Source organism: Muscardinus avellanarius (assembly GCF_963383645.1).
Source record: "Muscardinus avellanarius genome assembly, chromosome: 1".
Lineage (NCBI taxonomy): Eukaryota > Metazoa > Chordata > Mammalia > Rodentia > Gliridae > Muscardinus > Muscardinus avellanarius.
In genome coordinates this window covers 76,809,211-76,833,887 of record NC_137786.1, presented here as the reverse complement: position 1 = coordinate 76,833,887, position 24,677 = coordinate 76,809,211, and the positions used below count along the sequence as shown (strand labels likewise).

Genomic DNA, 24,677 nt, shown 5'->3' with positions numbered 1-24,677 from the left:
GCAGGTAAACATATTTCTTAAAGTTGATAAATTTGTATGATTTTTTCCCTTTTAATTTAGAATATTCTACTTAATGATGGAGGATAGAACACCATTTGAAAATGTATTAATGACTGTCACTAAACCAAAGAACTGAAGCATTTATAATGCAGCCTTCAGGAGAGCCAGGAGATTCCAGTTAAGCCACATGAGGCCTATGACCCAGAGATATTTTTTCAAGTTCTACTCATTCCTGTTTTTCTTAATCATTTCAATTTAAGTATGCTCTCTTCTAAATGTATTAGAATCAACTTGCAAAAGGAAATGTTCTCTTGTTTCTTGGCACCTTTTCATGGACATTGAGCTGTTGCTGTCATACACAGCACCTGTGAAGTAGTTTCATGGGATCTCATGTTACTGAACAAGAAACCAAGATGATTACAAATCTTTGAAAACTTGGAATGATCTGATAAGCACAGTAGAACTGTCTACTGAATTAAGCTGGCCAAAAAGGTTGATAGGAAAGACATGTTACATTCAGAATGAAAGAATATTTTTAACTATTCAAGTATGCTCCACATATGAAAAAAAGTAAAAAAAAAAAAATACCTGAATAAATTTTCATTTACAATCATTTATACAAGGTTTCAATGTATATTTTTATTACTTACACGGTATTTAAAATAGTAGCCAAAAGCAAATTATATGTAGAATATGACTATATCTTCTTTGAATTGCACTAAATTTTTTGTTGTTGGTGGTGGTGGTGGTATTGGGGTTTCTGGAAACCCTTCTACCTCTGGGCTACACTCTCAGATACCTATTTTTTTATATTTTTATTTGGAAACAGGGTCTCTTAAGCCGGTGAGGCTGGCTTCAAAACTGTGTGATCCTCCTATCTCTGCCTCCCAAGTGCGGAGGTTACAAGCATGCACCACTACGCTTGGCAGAATTGCATTAATTTTAAAGCTAATTGCTAAGATTTATTGCTTGCCATTACTTACATCAACTCATTACGTTAATTCGAACTGTGAACTCTTAAGAGCAGGGGCTATGATTTATATTTGCAAGCACTGACTCTACTATTCCTCTGGGCCAGAGGAAATGCTTAAAAGCTCAGTCCCAAACAAATTGACCTACATTTATTTTTTCCTGCAAACTTCACCAAAACCACCACTTACCTCTGGTATACAAGCTCCTGTGAACCCAAACAAGCCGTTGGCATTGTCGCTTTTCTGTATTATTAGCCTTGCTGTAGTATTCTCTTCAGAAATTTGAGCTCCTCCATATACAGAGACCAGCTTAAGAATGAATAGCTCCTCTCCTTCCTCCTCATTGTCATCTCTTGCAGAAACAATGAATGATTTGTTAGTCTCTCCTTGTCGGAATTCCAGATATCCAGAGATGGGGTGTAAATCACTCTTTGCAGGCTGAGCATGAAGTTCATAAATTTCTTCCAGGGTCAGTTTCCGTTCATAAGCCCTCACATCCTGCATCAAACCTGTCAATCTCTCATTGCCTCTAGGTCCTGCCCCGATCCTCAGAACTCCAGGACCTGAAGTGAGACATGGGTTTAAATGCTACAAAATCAGCAACTATCATAACTTAAATTACATCATATTCTAATTTCTGAATTACAAATTCAGAAAGTAAGACAATTTTATTTTAAAAACTTTTTTTTTTTTTCAGTACTGGGGATGGAACCCAGGGGTATTCTACCTCTGGGCCAAACTACCAGCACTTTTTTTTAGCCTTTTTATTTTTTTTGCAGGTCTGAAGATGGATCCCAAAGGCATTCAACCTCCGAGCTACAACCTGCCCTACTTTTTATTCTTTATTTTGACAGGGTCTCACTGAGTTGCAAAGTGCCTCGCTAAGTAGCTGATGCATCCAGGAACCACGATCCTCCTGAATGCTGGGATTATAAGTGTGTGCCATACTCCATGTACCACCACTCCCAGCTTTAAAAACATTTTTTAAATGTAAAACTTTTGTGTAACTATAATCAATCAAATTAAGATTATAATCTTAATTTGAAATTAAAGTTATCTCTTATTATGATAAATAGTAAATCTATAAAGCAATTACTATAGTTTATATTAAAGGAATTGGTAAATCTCTTCAGATTAAACGGTGTCCTTAAAATTAATTATTTTCAATCTCTGTTAAAACATCACATAAACCAGGTGTGGTGGTGCACACCTGTAATCCCAGCATTTGGGAGGCTGAGACAGGAAGATCGCTGTTCAAGGACAGCCTCAGCTACTTAGCACGGCCCTTTGCAATTCAGAAAGACCCTGTTTCAAAAAATAAAGAATAAAAAATAGGCCTGGGGGTATATAGCTCAGAGGTGGAATGCCCCTGGGTTCCATCCCCAGTACTGCAAAAAAAAAAAATCACATAAAAGTAATAATATATACATATACATATACACATACATATACATGCACATACATCGAGGCATTAAGTTTGGATAGATATTTCAATGACATTTTAAAATTTACCTGCCCATATAAAAATAGAATAATTTAGTTCATCCCTATTTTAAAACTTTAGTATCAATATTCTTTGAAAACTCCAAGGTTTGATATTTTAGAAACTCATCTTGAGTTAAATCAAGAGAGAATTTTGCAAAAGTAACAAAAAGTTTCTGTGGGTCAAATATACCTCTATCTCTAAACAGTTAATGGAATAGATATAGAAATAAAAGTATTCCTTCCCAGAGACAGCACAGCATATAAATCTTAGGGACTTTTTTTAAATAAAAATTACATGCAGCCCACCAATGTCACTGTATCTCAAACACAACCTTTTTCAGGATTTCACCATTCTTATTACTTTCCTCATTTCTTCTCTAACAACTCAGCTATTTATGTAAGGTTAGAATTTGGCAGTGATCCTAGGGAAAAAAAGTACAAGATTTTTTTTTTTTATCACTAGCTTCAATGAAGGAAATTATACAAGTCTCTACCCAGGGGACTCCTTCATAGAAGTCACAGGTATCCTGCATGTTACTAGTTACTATTCTTTTTTTTTTTTTTTTTTTTTTTTTTTTGGTGGTGGTACTGGGAGTGGAACCCAGAGGCTTTCTACCTCCGGGCTATACTCCCAGACCCATTTATATTTTATTTTGGAAACAGGGTCTCACTAAGTTGCTGAGAGCCTCACTAAGTAGCTGAGGCTGGCTTCGAACCTGTGTGATCCTCCTGTCTCAGCCTCCCAAGCGCAGGGATTACAAGTGTGCGCCCCCATGCCCGGCCCTAGTTACTATTCTGATTGCTCCCATGCCTCCTGAGGAAACTCCCTTCTTACCCAGAAAACTAGAAACCAGTCCTGTTCTGGAATTCCAGACCACATAGGAAATCCTATGAAGTTGCTTCTCCTGTTCAACTGTAATGATAAAAGTTCCCCGGTGACATAAAATTACATGTCACAACTAAGCCACTATTACATAGTTTATCAGAATAAAGAAATGATCATATCTCCTTTAGGTTTTTTTTTTTTTTTTCTGTGATAGACTAAAGAGAATACTGACCTAGGAGTTAAAAGCTTAAATTCTCGACTCCTTTAGGACTTAGTTATGTGACGCTGGATAATTTTTTTTTTTTTTTTTTTTTTGGTGGTACTGGTGTTTCTGAAAGCCCTTCTACCTCGGGGCTACACTTCCAGACCCTTTTTAAAAAATATATTTTATTTGGAAACAGGGTCTCTTAAACCAGCGTGGCTGGCTTCAAACCTGTGCGATCCTCCTGTCTCCGCCTCCCAAGCACAGGGATTACAAGCGTTTGCCACCACGCCCGGTGACACTGGATAATTTATTTACTGCTTTTGACCTCCATTTCCTTACCTATAAAATATTTAACATTGTTGAATTACAGTGAAGTCCAAATTTGTCACAATATGGGAAAATGCCTTATAAATGTAAAACAGCATACAGATGTTCCATATGCTTTGCTTCTGTGACTAATTCTCTGAGACAAGCAGCATGATTATTTCTCTAATTTTAGTGTCAACTCTGTAAGTTACAATGCTAAATCATGAAAAATAAAAAAAGTTAAAAAGATGCTAATATTTTATAGTGGTTCCTTCAGAATAGAGGGAATATTGGTTTTGTTTGTTTGTTTGTTTGTTTGTTTGTGTTGGTGGAACTGGGGTTCCTGGAAGTCCTTCTATCTCTGGACTACACTCCCATACCTATTTTATACTTTTTATTTGGAAACAGGGTCTCTTAAGCCAGGGCAGCTGACTTTGAACCTGCACGATCCTCCTGTCTCTGCCTCCAAAGCGTGGGGATTACAAGCGTGCACCACCACGCCTGGCGCAGAATATTGTACTTTTTATCATGAGTCTTAATACTATTCTATGTTTTTCATGTTTTATGAAATATATATATATTACTTAGTAAAGAAGAAAATGGTGAAATATATATTTCATGAATATAAAGTTTCAAAATATACTTAATATTCACAGTGATATCTCTGAATTATAATACTGAGATTGATATTTTTATTTTATTTTATTTTATTTTTTATTGGTGCACTGTATTCATACATAATAGTGGGATACAAACTTTTGTAGACATACATGCACACATCGCCCAGTCAGCCCCCACCCGATCCCCACCCCATTCTCTCCCCATCCCTCCCTCCCATGCTTGGCTTAGTGGTTGACATCTAGTATTATAGCAATTTATCCAAAATTAAAAATGATAATCTCACATAACAGTTTCATTTGTCTGATACCAAGCTCTTGATACCATAAAGATAACATTTCAATATTTCTTTTTACTTTCTTTCTTACCAGAGAATGTTTTTTTTCTATTTTTTTAGGTGAAACTATCATATATTTATATATTTATTTTTCAGAAAAAAAAAATCTATCCTAATATGGAAAATGGACTCTAGATACCCAAAACGATCTTGAAAAAGAACAAAGCTAGAAGATATATATTTTCTGATTTCAAACCATATAAAGCTACAATAATTGAAACAGTGTAGTACTGTTCTAAAGGCAGATATATAAACCATTGGAGTTAAATAAAAGCCTAGAGCTAAATTCTTCCCTATATTGTCAAGTTATTTTTGACAAGGTTTCCACGAACATTTGGTGGTGGGAATAATAATCTTTTAACTAAATATTGTTGAAACATAATAATTACATGGAAAAGAATAAAATTGGACCCTTACCTAATCCCATATACAAATATTAACTCAAAATAGATAAAAGACCTAAATATAAATCTTAAGACTATAAACTTTTAGGAGAAAATCTGGGTCATAAAACCTCACAACATTGAAATTGGCAGTGATTTCTTGGTTATGATTTCAATGGCACAGGCAACAGAAGAGTATACAAACTCCCAAAAAAAAAAAAAATATTGTACATCCAAAGACAATGTGAACAGAGTTAACAGTTATTAATAGAATGGGATAAAATATTTCCAAATGCTATATCTGAAGGTATATTAATATTCCAACTAGAAATCCTAAAAATTAACAACAATAAAGGCAAACAATACCCTTTACAGATAGGTAAAAGACTAACATAAATAATGAATCTCCACAGATAACCAATCTTAGTTGTCTGTTGGATGGAAACTCTTGTTTCTCTGGTTCTGGTATGTGTTACCTATTTCTTCTTTGTAGTTAATCTCTTTGAGTATTTTCTCTAGTGCTGGTTTTGAAGACATAAATTCCTTCAGTTTCTGTTTGTCGTGGAAGGTTCTTATTTCTCCATCTAATTTGATAGAAAGTTTTGCTGGGTAGGAAATTTTTGGCTGGAAGTTGTTTTCTTTCAGAGTTTGGAATATGTTACTCCAAGCCCTTCTGGCTCTCATGACTTGGTTTGGGAAGTCTGGAGTGATTCTAATTGGTTTGCCTCTGAATGTCACTTGGCCCTTTGTTTTTGTTGCCTTTAAGATTCTCTGCTTGGCTTCCACATTGGTCATTTTGACAATTATGTGGTGTGGGGATCCTCTTCTCTGATCCTGTCTAAAGGGAGTTCTATACGTTTCCTGGACCTGTGTATCAACTTGTTGCTCTATGTTTGGAAAATTTTCTGCTATTACTTCCTTGAAGAGATTGTTGATCCCTTTGGTTTCATTTTCTTTTCCCTCCTCTATTCCAATTATTCTTACATTAGCTCTCTTAAAATGGGCCCATATTTCTTCAATATCAGATTCCTGCTGTCGGATATTTTTTCCTAGATTAGAAACTATGCGTTCATTTTTGGAATTATCATCTTCTAAGAGTGAGATTCTGTTCTCCATGTGGTCTAATCGGTTGTTTGTGCTTTGAATTGAGGCCTTTACGTCATTAATTGCATCCTTTATCTCTTTTTGGCTCTCTCTGAGTTCTTTTCAAAGCACCTCTATTATTTCTACAGTTATTTTCCTGATTTGATCTTCTAGAAATCTCTGATTTTCTGTTTTATCGGGTTCTGATGTTGTGGGGTTGTGGGCATTCATTGCTCCAGTATTATTCCTCTTTCCCATGATTTCGGAAGTTTGTGCCTTCTCTGGGGTCTTCCCTTGGGTCACTATGACTTCCCTTAAGGTGTTCTGGATCTTGAGTCCGTAGTATCTCAGACCCACTACTCCTTTACTGGGTTGTATCACAGAGTCTCCGACCCAGAGAGTCGATAGAGGCTGCTTTAGACTGTGGGGGGTGCCAGGTTGGGCGTTCTCCTATGGTGTGATATCTCTGCCACCGCCCCTCCCCCACTGGGTCAAGTCCCAGGGAGTACAGTACTGGGATTTCTTCTCTGTGGCCCGCAATTTGACTCACTGTTCTTGAGTACGCAGATGTAGCTGTACTGGATTCGCTGAATTCTCTGCTGCTGCCGCCGGTGGCAATATGGCGCCGCTGCTACGCCCTCGGCCGTGAGTCTGGCGTATTTCTTCTTGGTTTTGATTTCCACTCTGAATCCCTGCAGCGTGTGCTGAGCTCAGCCACTGGGAGCTTTAGATTTTACCTGCGCTGAGAAATTCCGCCTGGCTGTACCGCAGCGGCTCACCTCGGCTTGCTGTAGCCGTCCGGTGAAGTCGCTGCTGCCGCTGGCAGTATGGCGCTGCTGCCGCGTCCTCGGGCGTGAGGCCGGTGTATCTCCTCTGTGGCTCTGAGCTCTGTTCTCAGTCCGCTTTCTCTCTGGAGACTGGTGATTTTTTTGTTTCTCTGGTGATGGTGTTTTCTGGCTATGAAAGGCGCTGATTTTGTGGTAATGGAGATTAGTTGTTAGCAGGGCTCTTAAGCCCCGCTTTGCTCGGTCGCCATCTTCCCGGAAGCTCTCTGAGATTGATATTTTTTGTTTTGTTTTATATATATACTTTAAAATTTTTCTATATGTGACACCACTTCAAACCTACCAAAATAGTCTTCTAAGGACAGAATAAACCAGGCATTAGTGATGTGGAATTCTGATATACCAGAAGTGACAGTATATAGAGGCTCAACTACTTTGGAAAATTATTAGGCTTTTTTCTATTAAAACTAACACACACACACACATACACACACACACACACACACACACACACACACACACACACACACTGATTCAGCAACTCCATACCCGGGAATACAGATAGTAGATCTAAGTTAATTAACCAAACTGAGGAGGATGGGTGTGGGGGAAGAGGGAAATTCCCTAACGTACACAATGTACTTTAACAAACATATCAAAGTCAATCACGAAGCCAAACATGAGAAGGAGGGAGGGAGAGGAAATGGAATGGGAACTCGGTAAGGGCTAACTGGGTGATGTGTGCATGTATGTCTCTACCATCTTGTACTCCATTCAGATGTATGGCTACAATGCACCAATAAAAAATTATAAATGTATTGAAGTACTGGATGTAATAGCTAAAAATTAGAAATGACTCAAACAAAAATTAAAAGTAATATGAATAAATGTTTTAGTTACACAATATAATACAATATAATTATGAACATAAAAGAGACAAACTGTAAAAGAGACAAAAATATGAACCAACCACATAAACAATATTGAGCAAAAGAAGCCAGATGCTCAAACATACATATGCTCAATTATATTTACCTAAATTTTATTTTTAATACTTTACTGGTGAGTTATAGTCTTACATTATTATGTAGTTCATAGTATGTGTGGATTTAGATAATAGAGGAGAAACTCCAGTGGAGCAAGGGAGATGGTTTGTCGGGGAAAGAATGTATGAAGGAAACACTTTCACTGACCTTATGTATCTAAAGTTTAAAATGGAAAAAAATATTATGCTCTTAAAAATGTCAGTGAGCAGGGTGGTTAAGTTAGTGATTAGGGGGAAAAAAAGTTTGCTAGAAGGCTATGTTCTTGATTTGGAGGCTGTTTAGTTCTGGGCATGGTGGCACACACTTGTAATCCCAACTGGAGACTGAAACAGGAAGATAGCAAGATTTGATTTGCATTTCCCTGGTGATTAACAATGCTGGAGAATTTTCCATATGCTTGGTGGTAATTTGTATAATCTCTTTGGAGAAATGCCTATTTAGTTAATTTGTCTATTTAATTGGGTTATTTGTGGGGGGGTTGCTATAGAATTTAAGTTTCTTATATATTACAAAATTGATTCCTTAATGGGTGAATAGTTTCCAGATATTTCTCCCATCTTCAGGGTGTCTCTTCTCAGTGCTCACTGTTTACAAGAGTGCACTGCTTCATGTTTTCACATTTGCTAATTTTTGCCTTTGTTGTCTGTTCTTTGGGGATCATATCCAAAAAAACCTTTCCCCAGAATACCCTCTGTTTTGTATTTCTTTCCTTCTACTAATTTGGAGTTTGGTCCACTTTTGCTTTTTTTATTCCGTAAATTGTATTGTTAGGTAGTTTATTTAAAGTATTTCTATTTTTAAGTAAGTATTTATTACTATAAACTTCCTTCTTAGTACTGCTTTTGCTGTATTCCATAGTTTTTGTACATAGTATTTTCATTTTTGTTTGTTTCAGTAATTTTTAATTCCACTTTAATTTTGTCATGAACCAACTGGTTATTCAAGAGAATACTCTTTAGTTCTAATATATCTGAATGATAGCTTTGCTGGTAAAGCTTTCTTGGTTGGCAATGTTTTACTTTCAGGACTTTAAAAACATTATTCAGTTCTTTCTTGTCCTACAACATTTTTATGGAGAAAACTGTTGTTAGCCTAGATGGTATTCACTAATAAGTAACTTAATATTTCTCTCTTGCTGTTTTTAAAATACTTTGTTTTACAGACTTCCCGGAAGATGGCGACCGAGAAAAGCGGGGCTTAAGAGCCCCGCTAACAACAAATCTCCATTACCACAAAATCAGCGCCTTTCAAAGCCAGAAAACAACATCACCAGAGAAACAAAAAAGGTCACCAGGCTCCAGAGAGAAAGCGGACTGAGAACAGAGCCACAGAGGAGATCCTCACGCTCGAGGACGCGGCTTCACGCCCGAGGACGCGGCAGCAGTGCCATACTGCCGGCGGGACCGGCGAATTCACGGGACGGCCACAGCAAGCCGAGGGGAGCCGCTGCGGAACAGCCAGGCGGGATTTCTCGGCGCACAGGGTATCTAAAGCTCCCAGTGGCTGAGCTCAGCACACGCTGCAGGGATTCAGAGTGGAAATCAAAACCAAGAAAAAAAAACGCCAGCCCCATAGCCGAGGGCGTAGCAGCGGCGCCATATTGCCACTGGTGGCAACAGCACCGAATTCACCGAATTCAGTACAGCTACATCTGCGTACTCAAGAACAGTGAGTCAAATTGTGGGCCACAGCGGAGAAATCCCAGTACTGTGCTCACTGGGACTTGACCCAGTGGGAGAGGGGCGGTGGCAGTGATATCACACCATAGGAGAACGCCCAACCTGGCACCCCCCATAGTCTAAAGCAGCCTCTATCAACTCTCTGGGTCGGAGACTCTGTGATACAACCCAGTAAAGGAGTAGTGGGGTCTGAGATACTACTGACTTGAGATCCAGAGCACCTTAAGTGAAGTCATAGTGACCCAAGGGAAGACCCCAGAGAAGGCACAAACTTCCGAAATCATGGGAAAGAGGAATAATACTGGAGCAATGAATGCCCACAACCCCACAACATCAGAACCCGATAAAACAGAAAATCAGAGATTTCTAGAAGATCAAATCAGGAAAATAACTGTAGAAATAATAGAGGTGCTTTGAAAAGAACTCAGAGAGAGCCAAAAAGAGATAAAGGATGCAATTAATGACGTAAAGGCCTCAATTCAAAGCACAAACAACCGATTAGAACACATGGAGAACAGAATCTCGCTCTTAGAAGATGATCATTCCAAAAATGAACGCATAGTTTCTACTCTAGGAAAAAATATCCGACAGCAGAAATCTGATATTGAAGAAATATAGGCCCATTTTAAGAGAGCTAACCTAAGAATAATTGGAATAGAGGAGGGAAAAGAAAGTGAAACCAAAGGGATCAACAATCTCTTCAAGGAAGTAATAGCAGAAAATTTTCCAGACATAGAGCAAGAGGTTGATACGCAGGACCAGGAAACGTATAGAACTCCCTTTAGACAGGAACAGAGAAGAGGATCCCCACGCCACATAATTGTCAAAATGACCAATGTGGAAGCCAAGCAGAGAATCTTAAAGGCAACAAAAACAAAGGGCCAAGTGACATTCAGAGGCAAACCAATTAGAATCACTCCAGACTTCCAAAACCAAGTTATGAGAGCCAGAAGGGCTTGGAGTAACATATTCCCAATTTTGAAAGAAAACAACTTCCAGCCAAAAATTTCCTACCCAGCAAAACTTTCTATCAAATTAGATGGAGAAATAAGAACCTTCCACGACAAACAGAAACTGAAGGAATTTATGTCTTCAAAACCAGCACTAGAGAAAATACTCAGAGATTAACTACAAAGAAGAAATAGGTAACACACATCAGAACTAGAGAAACAAGAGTTTCCATCCAACAGACAACTAAGATTGGTTATCTGTGGAGATTCATTATTTATGTTAGTCTTTTACCTATCTGTAAAGGGTATTGTTTGCCTTTATTGTTGTTAATTTTTAGGATTTCTAGTTGGAATATTAATATACCTTCAGATATAGCATTTGGAAATATTTTATCCCATTCTATTAGTAACTGTTAACTCTGTTCACATTGTCTTTGGATATACAATTTTTTTTGGGGGGGGAGTTTGTATACTCTTCTGTTGCCTGTGCCATTGAAATCATAACCAAGAAATCACTGCCAATTTCAATGTTGTGAGGTTTTATGACCCAGATTTTCTCCTAAAAGTTTATAGTCTTAAGATTTATATTTAGGTCTTTTATCTATTTTGAGTTAATATTTGTATATGGGATTAGGTAAGGGTCCAATTTTATTCTTTTCCATGTAATTATTATTTTTCAACAATATTTAGTTAAAAGATTATTATTCCCACCACCAAATGTTCGTGGAAACCTTGTCAAAAATAACTTGACAATATAGGGAAGAATTTAGCTCTAGGCTTTTATTTAACTCCAATGGTTTATATATCTGCCTTTAGTATAGTACTACACTGTTTCAATTATTGTAGCTTTATATGGTTTGAAATCAGAAAATATACATCTTCTAGCTTTGTTCTTTTTCAAGATCGTTGTGGGTACCTAGAGTCCATATTCCATATTAGGATAGATTTTTTTTTCTAAAAAATAAATATATAAATATATGATAGTTTCACCTAAAAAATAGAAAAAATAGATTCTCTGGTAAGAAAGAAAGTAAAAAGAAATATTGAAATGTTATCTTTAAGTCATCAAAAGCTTGGTATCAGACAAATGAAACTGTTATGTGAGATTATCATTTTTAATTTTTGATAAATTGCTATAATACTAGATGTCAACCACTAAGCCAAGCATGGGAGGGAGGGATGGGGAGAGAATGGGGTGGGGATCGGGTGGGGGCTGACTGGGCGATGTGTGCATGTATGTCTACAAAAGTATGTATCCCACTATGATGTATGAATACAGTGCACCAATTAAAAATAAAAAAATAAAAATAAATAAAAAATAAAAAATAAAAATAAAAAAATAAAATACTTTGTTTTGAGCCGGGTATGGTGGCACAGGCTTGTAATTCCCGTGCTTGGGAGGCAGAGACAGGAGGATTGCCTAGGTTCAAAGCCAGCCTCGCTGGCTTAAGTTACCCTGTTTCCAAATAAAAATATAAAATAGGTCTGGGAGTGCAGCCAGAGATAGAAAGGTTTCCAGGAACCCCAGTACCACCAAAAATAAAAATAAAAAATAAAATACTTTGTTTTGTAGTTGAGGTAGTATGACTTTAATACCCATCAGAGAAGATATTTTATGGTCAAATCTACCAGGGGTCCTTTGAGATGCCTGGCTTTGGATGTCAATCTTTCTAAGATTTGGAAAGTTCTCAATAATTATTTTATTGAATAGGTATTCTGTCTTTTCTCATGTCTTCTCTTTCTGGAATACCCATAATGTAAAAATTGAACCACTTAGTGGTGTTCCATATATCTTAAAACTTTATTTTTTATTATTTTAATGTTTTATCTATGACGTATTGAAAGCATTTTCTCCAAGCTCAGAAGTTCTTTCTCCTGTCTGATTAGTTTTTCTGTTGAAGGTCTCAATTGTACTTTGTATTCCATGTATTGAGCTCTTTGGTGCCAAGATTTTGGTTGCTTCATTTTATCATTCCTATCTCTTTCCTGGTTTCTTATTCATAGGATGAGTATTTTCCTAATGTCATTGAGTTTCTGCCCATATTCTGTTGTTCTGTCTTAAGTTTCCTTAAAACCATTCTTTCAGAGTCCTTGTGAGGCAGTTTTCTGGTTTCCTTTCCTTTGGCGTCTGTTGCTACTTTTTTAGGAGAGTTACTGTGCTCCTTTTCAGGTGTGGTGGGGGTGTCACTTTGGTTTTTTATGCTTCTTGTGTCCCCACAGTGTTGTTTGTGCAGCTAGAGTGTTAGTTTCTTCCATGAATTTTATAGGGTGGATTTCATAATGAACAGAACAAAACAAAAGTAACCTTCCGTGGGAGATGTGTCTTAGGGTGGTCAATGGATATTCTGCAATGGCTGTGGTTTCTTTTCAGGTTTGTGTTTTAGTGTAGTATCCATGTAGCTTAGTTACTTCAGCTACCGGCAATGCCTACAGGTATCTCAGTGACCTAGGTTACAGAGGTTGTGGGACTGGGATGAAGCTCCCTTCAGTGGGTCATAATCACTGGCAGTTCTGAGCCTGGCTGTAGATCTAGGTGCCCATCAGTTTCCACAGATCATGTAAAGACAGGGCCACAGTGGTGAGCCATAATGGGTACAGTAAAGCATACCCCTAGCAAGCTAGAATACCTGTTAGGCCTCCTAGAGCTACATGGGTGGCTCTCCATGGCCTCTGGGGGCCAACCCGCTAAAAGGAGGTCTGCCCAGCTTCTTCCCGAGGCCAAGGTTGGGTGAGTGTGGCTGAGTAATAGCTTCTCAAGGCCTAATTGTGCTGAACTTCCAAGAGCAGGCTGCTCAACTCCTCAACTGTCTCTTGAGGTATCTAGGAGATGGGCAGCATTGACCATTTGCTTCTGGGTGCCTCAGTGGGCCAACCTCCTCAGGGAAGACCACCCAATTGCTTCCTGGGGTTGTGGGTGGGTGCGGCCACTCATATCCTTCCCTAAACTTCTGTGTATCCAGTCACTCACTCATCTTAGGACATTTTATAATATGTGCTAAGTTTCACTGATAGCTTAAAAATAAATTCTAAGTACTTATTAAATTTTCTTCTCAAATTGTAGTTTATGAAAATAACATAATTTCTATATAGAAAGCTAAACAAATAAAAGAAACACCAGCTTTCACATCTTCTAGTATTTTCCATTTTCATTCCACTATCATTCCTGTCACCACAGGAATAAAGGTTAACAGATACATGTATATATTCACAAGATCAAAGGTGAAAATTTTAATGTTATAGAATACTCTAAAAAACAGTCCTAGTGTCTGAAACTGGTAGACATGTGCATGCTACTTATTTTGCCCATCTTTTGATGCCTGAAAAATATGTAAGCAAATAGCTAATTTAGGAGATTTGAAAGGAAAATAGTCTAACACACTATAGCCATATAAGCTCTATCCTACCTTCTTATTGAATATAAAACAATCAAATCATAAAATGCAGGGAAATGGCAACTATAATGGATATAACCAATATTTGTGTGCACACATGCACAAATTATCTTTTCAAGGAAATAACATATGATTTGGTTTAAAGCCAACAAAGATGATCTCTTCAAAACACTACATGAGATTCACCACTTCAGCTCCTGATACTATAAACCCTGTAATCATTTTTAATGTGATTTTTCTCCTCTTAATTCCTTTTAACATTATACCCACCACCTTCCACATTCAGCAATTCTGAACTAGTAGCAGTTCCCCCAGAAACAGCGCACTTCTTCACATCTCTATACTTGTGCTCATTTCTCTGCCTGGAATATTATTCTCCATCCTTTTTACTACCCAGAAGAGAGATAAATGTTCATCCTTCATATTTTATTATTTTCTTGTTTTAGTGATCTGTTTGCACATGTCTCCTGGAGTCTTTCTGATTACTCAAGAACAAAGACTTTACCTGATTCATGTCTAAAATATTCAACACAGAATTTACCATGGTCTTGACAACAGGTAGTTTTGCTAAAATAAATTAAACTAATACAAATGCAGAATATTCATATAGCTAATGGCTTTTAAAAATAATAAAGAATGTAATAGTAGAAATAATGTTATGCATGTATATTAAATTACCAATTCTATCTTAAAGACATGCAGGGGGGAGGGGGAAGAAAGAGGGACCTAGTGAGAGAGAGAACCAAGAGTTGTGTGCCTGTATTTTTCTGACACCCTGTACCCCAAAATGATGTAAAATTCAATGTGCCAAATAAATAAATAAATAAATAAATAAATATTTTAAGTGAAGATCTCAGTACCTTCAAATTTTAATGTACTAGTTGTAAAGATGACACTCACCATCAACAATGGCTTCTCCTTTCAGACTCTTGATTCCTCTGGGCATTGCATTTCCATCCAAGTAGAATTCAATTATACCATCATCCAGGATAATTAGAAGATGAAGCCAAACACCTTCTTCTAAATATTTCATGACTGTAGCCTTGGCAATGTACGTAGCATTGGATCCCAAAGTTTTATAATGAAGGGAAAGTGTCACATGGGATTCATTTGTTTGAATTTTTACCCCATAGTAGATGCTTCCATTACCATCATCCTTTGCTATAACAAATCCATTAGTATTGGCATTAGGCATTACCCAAGCTGAAAATGTAAAGTTGGCAATTGTGTTATTCCTGAAGGGATGGTATTTGGGATTAACTGTCCCAAATGCACCCTCTAGTCCACTGAAGTACAAAGCATCAGTTCCACTATGGTGACGCCGCATGTGTGGTTGTAAATGCACTGTGCTGGGGAAAACTCCAACCAGTAAAAAATCTATCATTGGTGGCAAACCAGCAGTGAACTCACTAGACAGTATTTCCCAGCCTACTCGTACATCACCAAAAACACCCTGCTGCCTCAAAATGGTAAAGTTGGTAATATAAGACATGTCATCTTCTGAAAGGACATCTTCTGCCACTTCTCTCTCCAAACACTCTGGGTCCAGGATAAAAATTCCAAAAGGATCATCATTGAATGGAATCATGACTGTCACCTGAAGATTGGTGTCTGCTAGTTGGCCCCCAGGACCTGGGGACCCACCTGTAGTAGAAGAGTTATAATGAGTAAAATATCAGAAATTAAGAGTACTTTCTAGTGTAAGGTTAAAAAATGAAATTTGCTTAGCAGACAAACTTCTAGTTAAATTATACTTTATCAATGAATAATAGATAAGCAAGTGGCTTTCACCACAATTTTAGGAAATAGGTGACATCAAATAACATTGGTTTACCATAATTTTATTAATAACCAGTCAAGCCCAAAAGAAAACAAGAACTTCATAGATTAAATTTTCTGCTTAAAACTAAAAGTGATAAAAAGTAGATTGATTAAATTATGACACAAAGACCAAGCTTTAAGCTACCATGCATCTTTACTTCTTAACTTCTATTAATATTTTTGTTGAAAACATTCTCTTTGGTGTGGAGAAAAAAAATCTATTTACAAGTTTCAGAATGGATATAACTCTCCATTCTAAAATTAAACCGAGATAATACCACAAATTTAATGTTAAAGATTCATGTGAGTGTGGCATAGTGGTGTGTGCTGGTAATCCCAATACTTGAAAGGCTGAGACAGAAGGAGCACAGGTTCACCATCAGCCTGAGGTACTTAGTGAGGCTTTCGGCAATGTCGTGAGACCCTGTTTCAAGATAGAAAAATAAAATAGGGCTGGGAGTGTAGCTCCAAGGTTCAACCTCCAGTACCAACCCCAACACACACACACACACACACACACACACACACACACACACACACACACACACAAAAACACTTTGAGGTTAGGCATAGTGGCACATACCCAAAATTTCCTCCTTAGGAGGCTGAGACAGGAAGATAGCAGGTTCCAGGCCAGCATGTGGTAATTTAACAAGACACTGTTTCAAAATAAAAAATAAAATAGGGGTGGGGGGGTTACTCAGAGGTAGAATACCTCTGGGTTCAATCCTCAGTACCTCAACAACAAAAAAGGCTGGGTGTGGTGGTGTATGCCAATACTTTCATATTTCAAGAGTCTGAAACAAAAGGATCATCACAGGTTCAAACCCAGCTTTGGCAACATGGCAAGACTCTCAACTACCTAACAGCCTGTTTCAAAAACAAAACAAAGCAAATAAAAGGGCTGGGGTTGTAGCTCAGTGGCTGAATGTCCCTGAGTTCAATCCCCAGTACAATAAACAAACAAACAAAAACAAACACTCTGGGACTGAGCTCAGCAGTAGGGTATATGTTTGGAATGAACAAGGCCTTTGTGTTGTACTTATCCTTAGCACCAAAATAAATAAATAACACTTCTATCAAGAAGAGTACTTTGACCTATAAAAATCAGATAATCAAAATAGATTTATTTCTCCACCAACTGGACATTTAATACAATTCTAAGTACAAAACATAAAATATTGCTCTTTAGATTAAAAAATGAACAAACAACAGCACCTGAAATATTTATAAGCCTTAAAATATAAAATTCATTGAATTCAGGAATGTTATCTGGAAAAGCATGGAGAATTATTGGTTTTGCTTCTTCTCCATCCATGAAGTGAACAGTTCCTGAGGTTTCATAGAACTCTTGTCCATGTTGCAGAATAGAATGATTCTGAAACAGCTGCCAAGCCACAGAAACATTCCCAAAATGTCCTTGCTGCCTCCAAATCCTACAGAATAAATTGAATAATATTGATTTTTATGAAAAGATTGGACATTAGAGTGAAGAAGGTGAGAATAATGGTTTCTGCTTACCAGCTAAAGTTTTCATCACTGTTGGTTTTTGTTTACATAAGTGGCAACAGTTTAAAACAAGTTTACCATTCATTTAGACCACCCACATTAAAATTTTAATTTTTTTTATTTGGGAAGATTATCACTATTACAAATCTCCACATACTGAATGACTTTATTTTACTTTATCCAGTTTTGAATTTCCTTATCAAGATATCCTTACCAAAAAGCATTAGTTCTTCCTTCTTCTACTGCTTTGTCTATGGGCTCCAGAGAAAAAATACCATTCGGGTCATCATTAGCTTCAATTATGACTGTAGCTATTCCATATTGATATACTACTGTGTCCCCTAAATTAAAAATGGAAAAATCAAAGTAATAAGAAATCTAACTTACTATTAATTTCCTAAGAAACAGTTTATAATTATGTGCAAATTTTCAGCAAGAATTCCTTCCCTGGAGGTCATAATAAATGTAAAATACTGTCCTATTTCTCCAAAAGATGTTTATGCATGTATGTGTGCACATACATGTGCATATGTATACACAGGTAAGTATTCATTATGTGCAGAGGATAAATAAATTAGTTTAATCTGAAATAGTTCCTATTTTGCCTTTTGAGAAAATGTTTAGTTACAGAAGTTATTGAGAAACAAACATAATTATGAAAACATTGCTATACTAGCTTAATTAGAAATAAAAAAAAATTAAGCAGGGAATGGTGATGCAGGCTTGTAATCCTAGCACTGGGAAGCTGAAACAGGAGGATCACTGATCAAGGCCAGCCTCAGGTACAAAGTGAGGTCCCCAACTCAGTGAGACTTTGTTTCAAAATAAAGAATAAAGGCCAGCCCAATCTGTGACTGCTGGATCCACAGCCCCAAGAAATTCTAGCAAGTAAACCAAGGACTTTAAATACAAAAAGCAGCGGTAGAGCTCCAACATCTTAAGCAACCAGCACCACACTGCAGGAATGGAGAAGATCCAAAAACCTTTGTGCTCACCAGAAGCTGGGACCCGCAGCAGCACACTGTGTCCTCCAGAGACCCGGGTCAGTAGGACAGTAACTTAGCCATTCCTCAGAATAGGACTCCCCAGAGTAGCCACAGGGACCTCAGGGAACTAAGATCTGGCGGCCCACCCCTGAAGTAGTCGGGTTATAACCTAAAACACAGAAAAGGCACATAGTGCCCAGGGAGCAGTACCCACACAGGGCCACAGGGGGTCGCTCCAAGATTACACTGGACACCCTCCACTGGTGCAAGTAGGGAGGTGCATGCCCAGGGTCAGAAGGCACAGATCCCAGGCCCACCCAGAAAGCACACAACGCATGCCCTTAAAGCTCAGAGCCAAAGGTCTGAAAGCGCAGAGATGAGGGCCTGAAAGCACAGAGCACAGGGCCAGAGATCACAGAGTCCAGGGCAGAGAGTTCAAAGCGAGGCCAGAAAGTGTGGAGCCCAGGGCAGGAGAGCATGAAGGCCAGGGCTCTGAAAAGCCCAGAGCCCAGGGCCGGAAAATGCAGAAGCCTGCACCTACACGGAACTCATTTACAGTGATGCTGCTTCCCTAACACCTGAACACAAAGCGGTCAGAGATAAAAGAGGGATGCAAACACTCATAAAGCAGGTCCAAAAGCTGACAATAGGTTACGGAGCAAATGAGAATATACTCCAGAATCTACTACAGTGAACAGACATTACATGGCTGTGTATATGCAAATTAACAGCACTAATTTTTTTTGCTTTTTTATTAGTTTTTATCTAACCATTCTTATAATGATTAGTTTTTGTTGTGTATTTTGTTATTATATGCATGTTTGTTGCTCCCTTCTCCATTCCTTTTACAAGCATTTTCCCTCTATCCTATCTATTCTCTTCTCAAAACCTTTTTTCCATTACTGTATCTCCTTGTTTTATACACAAGCTATTTCATATCTCCATACCTAAATAAAAGACTAACTAAAAGATTCCTACTATATCACCGTCTCTCATTCTCAACCAGAAACTACCATATCATACTTAAATTCTTACTCAATTTAATAATGTCCTCTACTTTACTATATTCATGTAGCAATTATTCCAGTTACTTCCCCTTCATCTAACCTTCATCATTAAAAAAAAATTACTTATCCGTGCATAAACCTGCTGACACCTCTAAATCCCTACTGCTAAGGTTGGATCAGACAGGTTATCCACAGACTCACACATAAAAAGAGAGAAGGTGACAAGACAACAGAATCACAAACGCAAGAATTCGAAAACATGAGAACAAGAAACTGTGAGGAAATAAGGGAAATCATGAATACTGACATACAAGAAATGCAAGAAGAATTCCAAATCCTGATCTTCAATATGACGAAAGGCTTCACAGTACATATTCAAGAAGTAAAAGAGAAAATTGAGATGTTAAGAAAGAATTAGAAAGAGGTCTGGAATGAAATGAAAGAGTCAATAAATAAATGAAGACAGCATTAGAAATTCTGGAAGATTAGATGAAATGAAAAACAGAATATCACTGTTAGAAGACAGTTCATCCAAAACTGAAATCACAGCCAATAGTATACAGAAGACATTAACAAAAAAGAAACTAAACATCCAACAACTATGGGACAGTATGAAACTTCCTATCTTATGGATAAAAGGCATTGAAGAAGGATCAGAGGCACAGACCAAGGGTAACCATAATCTCTTCAGGGAAATAATTTTGGAGAATTTTCCAAACATGAAAAGAGACTTGAACATCCACATACAAAAGACATACAGAACACCATTAAGACAAGAAAAAAGAAGGACCTCCCCTTGCCATGTAATAATCAAATTGACCAACATAGACACTAAGGAAAGAATCTTAAGAGAAATGAGAACAAATAACAGGTGACATTCAGGGTCAAAACAATAAAAATCACTCCTGACTTTACAACCCAAGTCATGAATGTATGGTGTAATCTAGACCCTGGAAGAAAATAAGTTCCAACAAAAACTGATATATCCAGCAAGGTTACTATTCAAAATTGATGGAGAAATAAAAGTGTTTCAAGATAAGAAGAATCTCAAAGAATTGATGAATACTAAACCAGCAGTAGAGAAAACACTTAAGGAAATAAATCATAAAGAAAAATGAAGCAAATTTCACAATCAAAGAAGAGATAAGGAATTCAATCAGCAGAGCAACTAGGCAAAGAAGATATAACATCATATCAAACAGAATATACAATACAAAATGACAGGAAACAAAACTCATATCAATAATAACAGTGAATGTTAAAGGACTTAACTCACCAATTAAAAGATGTAGACTGGCAATGTGGATTAAAAAACATAACCCAAATATATGCTGCTTGCAAGAAACTCATCTTATAGCCAAAGGTACTCATATAATAAAAGCAAAAGAATGGAAAAGATATATCATGTTAATAGAGATTAAAAAAAATGAGCAGGGGTAGCAAAGTTGATATCTAATAAAACAGACTTTAAGCTAAAACACATCAGAAGAGACAAAGCAGGGCAGTTTCTTTGATTAAAAGGAACAATTCAGCAAGAAAATATAATGACAGTAAATGTTTATGCCCCAAATGTGGGTGCAGTCACATTTGTAAAACAAACCCTTCAGGAAATCAGTTCTCAAATAGAACCAAATACATTAATGTTTTGAAGACTTCAACATACAATTCATGCCACTAGATCTATCTTCAAGGCAAAATATGAGTTTTCCGAACTAAAGAAAACAATAAACCAAAAGGACCTAATAGACATATAAAGAATAGTTCATCCAGGAACAGCAGAATACACATTCTTCTCAAGAGCCCATTGATCCTTCTCCAAAATAGATCATATTCTGGGCCACAAAGCAAGCACCAGCAAATTCAAAAGATGCAATATAATTCCTTGCATCTTTTCAGATCACAAGGGAATGAAGTAGAAATCAACAACAGGAAAACAAAAGAAACTATTTAAATACCTGAAGAGTGAATTATAAACTATTGAATGAGGACTGGGTAAGATCAGAAATAAGGGGATAAACAAATTCTATGGTACACTTTGAAGGTGGTGTTAAGAGGAAAGTTTATAGCATTGAGTGCTCACATAAGAACAGAGAGTCACCAAGTAAACACCTAATGACACATCTCAAGGACCTAAAAAGCCAGCAACATTCTGATACTAAATCCAGCAGAAGGCAGAAAATAATTAAAATCAGAGAAGAAATTTAAAAATGGAGAAAAAATTCAAAGGATCAACAAACCAAAACCCTGGTTCTTTGAAAAGGTTAATATGATTGACAAACCCCTGGGCAATCTAACCAAAAGAAAGAGAGAATCAACTCAAATCATTAAAACTAAAAATGAAAAAGGAGACATCACCACGGACAGTGCAGAAATTCAAAGAATTATTAGAAACTATTTTGAAAATTTATACTCCAATAGACTGGAAACATGAAAGAAATTAATAGATTTCTAACATATAACCTACCTAAATTGAACCAAGAGGACATGGAAAGCCTAAACCAACCAATAGCAAGCAAAGAAATAGGAAAAGTAATAAAAAAAATTCTACCATTAAAGAAAAGCCCAGGCCCAGATGGGTTTCCAAATGATTTCGACAAAACTTTCAGAGAGAAACTAATCCCAATACTTCACAACTTGTTCTAGGAAACTGAAAGTGATGGAATTCTCCAAAGTCCTTCTACAAGGATAGTATCCCATTAATGCCAAAACCAAATAAAAATACCTCAAGAAAAGAAAAATACAGACCAATATCTTTGATGAACGTAGATATAAAAATACTAAACAAAACACTAGCTATATGCATTCAAAACCATATCAATAGAAATGTACACCATGAACAAATTGGTTTCATCCCTGAAAAGTAAGGCTGGTTCAACATACACAAATCAATACATGTTATTCACCACATAAATAGAACTGAGAACAAAATTCACATGATCTTCCGGGCATGGTGGCACACGCTTGTAATCCCCACGCTTGGGAGGTGGAGACAGAAGGATTGCGCAGGTTTGAAGCCAGCCACGCTGGCTTAAGAGACCCTGTTTCCAAATAAAAATATAAAATAGGTCTGGGAGTGTAGCCTGGAGGTAGAAGGGCTTCCAGGAACCCCAGTACCACCAAAAAAAAAAAAAAATTCACATGATCTTATCAATAGATGCTGAAAAAGTATTTGACAAAATCCAACACCTATCTATGTTAAAAAAAAAAAAATACAGCCAGGCATGGTGGTGCATGCTTGTAATCCCCATGCTTGGGAGGCGGAGACAGGAGGATCACACAAGTTCGAAGCCAGCTCTGCTGGCTTAAGAGACCCTGTTTCCAAATAAAAATATAAAATAGGTCTGGGAGTGTAGCCCGGAGGTAGAAGAGCTTCCAGGAACCCCAGTTCCAAAAAAAAAAAAGAAAGAAAAAAGCCTGCAGAAAATTGGAATAGAAGGAATGTATCTCAATATCACTGAGGCAATATACAATAAACCCAAAGCCAACATCATACTGAATGGGGGAAAACTTTAAGAATTTCCTCTAAAATAAGGAACAAGACAAGGATGCCCACTATCAACACTCCTTTTCAATATAGTTCTCAATACTCTTGCCACAGCAATAAGAAAAGAGAAGGATATCAAAGGAATTCAAATAGGAAAAGAGGAACTAAAATTATCCTTGTTTGCAGATGACATGATCCTATATCTAGATGACCCAAAAAAATCAACCAAAAGACAATTTAAGTTCATTAATTAATTCAGCAGTGTCAGATACAAAATCAATTGCTTTTCTATATGCTAACAATGAATCCATGAAGAAACAGAGAAAACAATTTCATTCACAATAACCTCAAAACCAATAAAATACCTAAGAATAAACCTAACCAAAGACATAAAAAAACCTCCACAATGAAAACTATAGAATATTCAAGAAAGAAATTGAAGAAAACCTTGGAAGATGGACAGATCTCCCTTGCTCATGGATAGGCAGAATAAATATAATAAAAATGGCCATTATGCCAAAAGTGACCTACAGATTCAATGCAATTCCTATCAAAATACCAATGACATTCTTCATAGACCTAGAAAAATCAGTTATGAAGTTTATATGGAGAAAGAAAAGACCCTGAATACCCACAGCAATTCGCAGCTATAAGAACTCTAAACTATATTACATAGCAATAATAGTTAAAACAGCATGGTATTGGCACAATTACAGGCACACAGATCAAAGGACAGAATAGAAGATACAGAAACAAACCCACACACTTATAGTCAATTGATCTTTGACAAAGGGGCCAAACTCATACAATAGAGAAAAGATGGCCTTTTTAACAAATGGTGCTGGGAGAACTGGCTATCCTTTGTAGAAAGATGAAACTAAATCTTTACTTTTCACCATGCACAGGAATCAATTCAAGATGGATCAAAGACCTGGAAATCAGACCAGAGACTGTGAAGCTATTAAAGGAAGGCATAGGTTCAACACTCCAACATATAGGCACAAGTCATAACTTCCTCAAAAAAACCTCCAAAGCTCAGGAAATTAAAGCAATAATTAACAAGTGGATGGCATCAAACTAAAAAGTTTCTGCTCATCAAAGGAAATCATCAAGAATCTAAAGAGAAAGCCTACAGAATGTAAGAAGATCTTTACCAGCTACCCCTCTGATAGAGGGCTAATATCCAAAATTTACAAAGAGCTCAAAAGACTCTACACTAGCAAAACAAATAACCCAATTAAGAAATGGACAACTGAATTAAATAGACACTGCACAAAAGAAGAGATACAAATGGCCAATAGATACATGAAAAAAATATTCTACATCATTAGCCATCAGAGAAATGCAAATCAAAACTATGCTAAGATTCCATCTAACCCCAATCAGAGTGTCAAGCATAAAGAAATCAAATAACAACAAATGCTGGTGAAATTATGAGAAAGGAGGAACTCTTTTACACTGTTGGTGGGAGTGTAAACTAGTTCAGCTGCTATGAAGATCAGTGTGAAGATTCCTTAGAAAACTGGGAATGGATCCACCATATGATGGGTATCTTTCCAAAGAGATTGAAATCAGAGAACTACTATAACATATGCATACCCATGTTCATAGCAGCACAATTCACAATAGCCAAAATATGGAACTAGCCTAGTTCTCTATCAACAGATGAATGGATTGCAAAATTATGGAAAATACACACAATGGAATTTTACTCAGCAATTAAGAAGAACAAAATCATGTCATTTGCAAGAAGTTGGAAAGACCAGGAGGACATTATGTTAAGTGAGATTAGCCAAGCACAGAA

General features: G+C 37.0%; 1 protein-coding gene across 1 annotated transcript in view; it reads right to left on the bottom strand.

Moving 5' to 3' along the window:
* The window catches only part of ADGRV1 (adhesion G protein-coupled receptor V1), a gene marked incomplete at both ends in the record, with an annotated part of 566,633 nt that overhangs the window by 482,575 nt on the left and 59,381 nt on the right, over positions 1 to 24,677 (bottom strand). The window contains 4 exons of the mRNA XM_080707128.1: positions 1,161 to 1,534; positions 14,967 to 15,710; positions 17,106 to 17,323; positions 17,611 to 17,737. Coding sequence (XP_080563254.1) covers positions 1,161 to 1,534; positions 14,967 to 15,710; positions 17,106 to 17,323; positions 17,611 to 17,737 — 1,463 coding nt within the window. The remainder of the gene's footprint in view (positions 1 to 1,160; positions 1,535 to 14,966; positions 15,711 to 17,105; positions 17,324 to 17,610; positions 17,738 to 24,677) is intronic.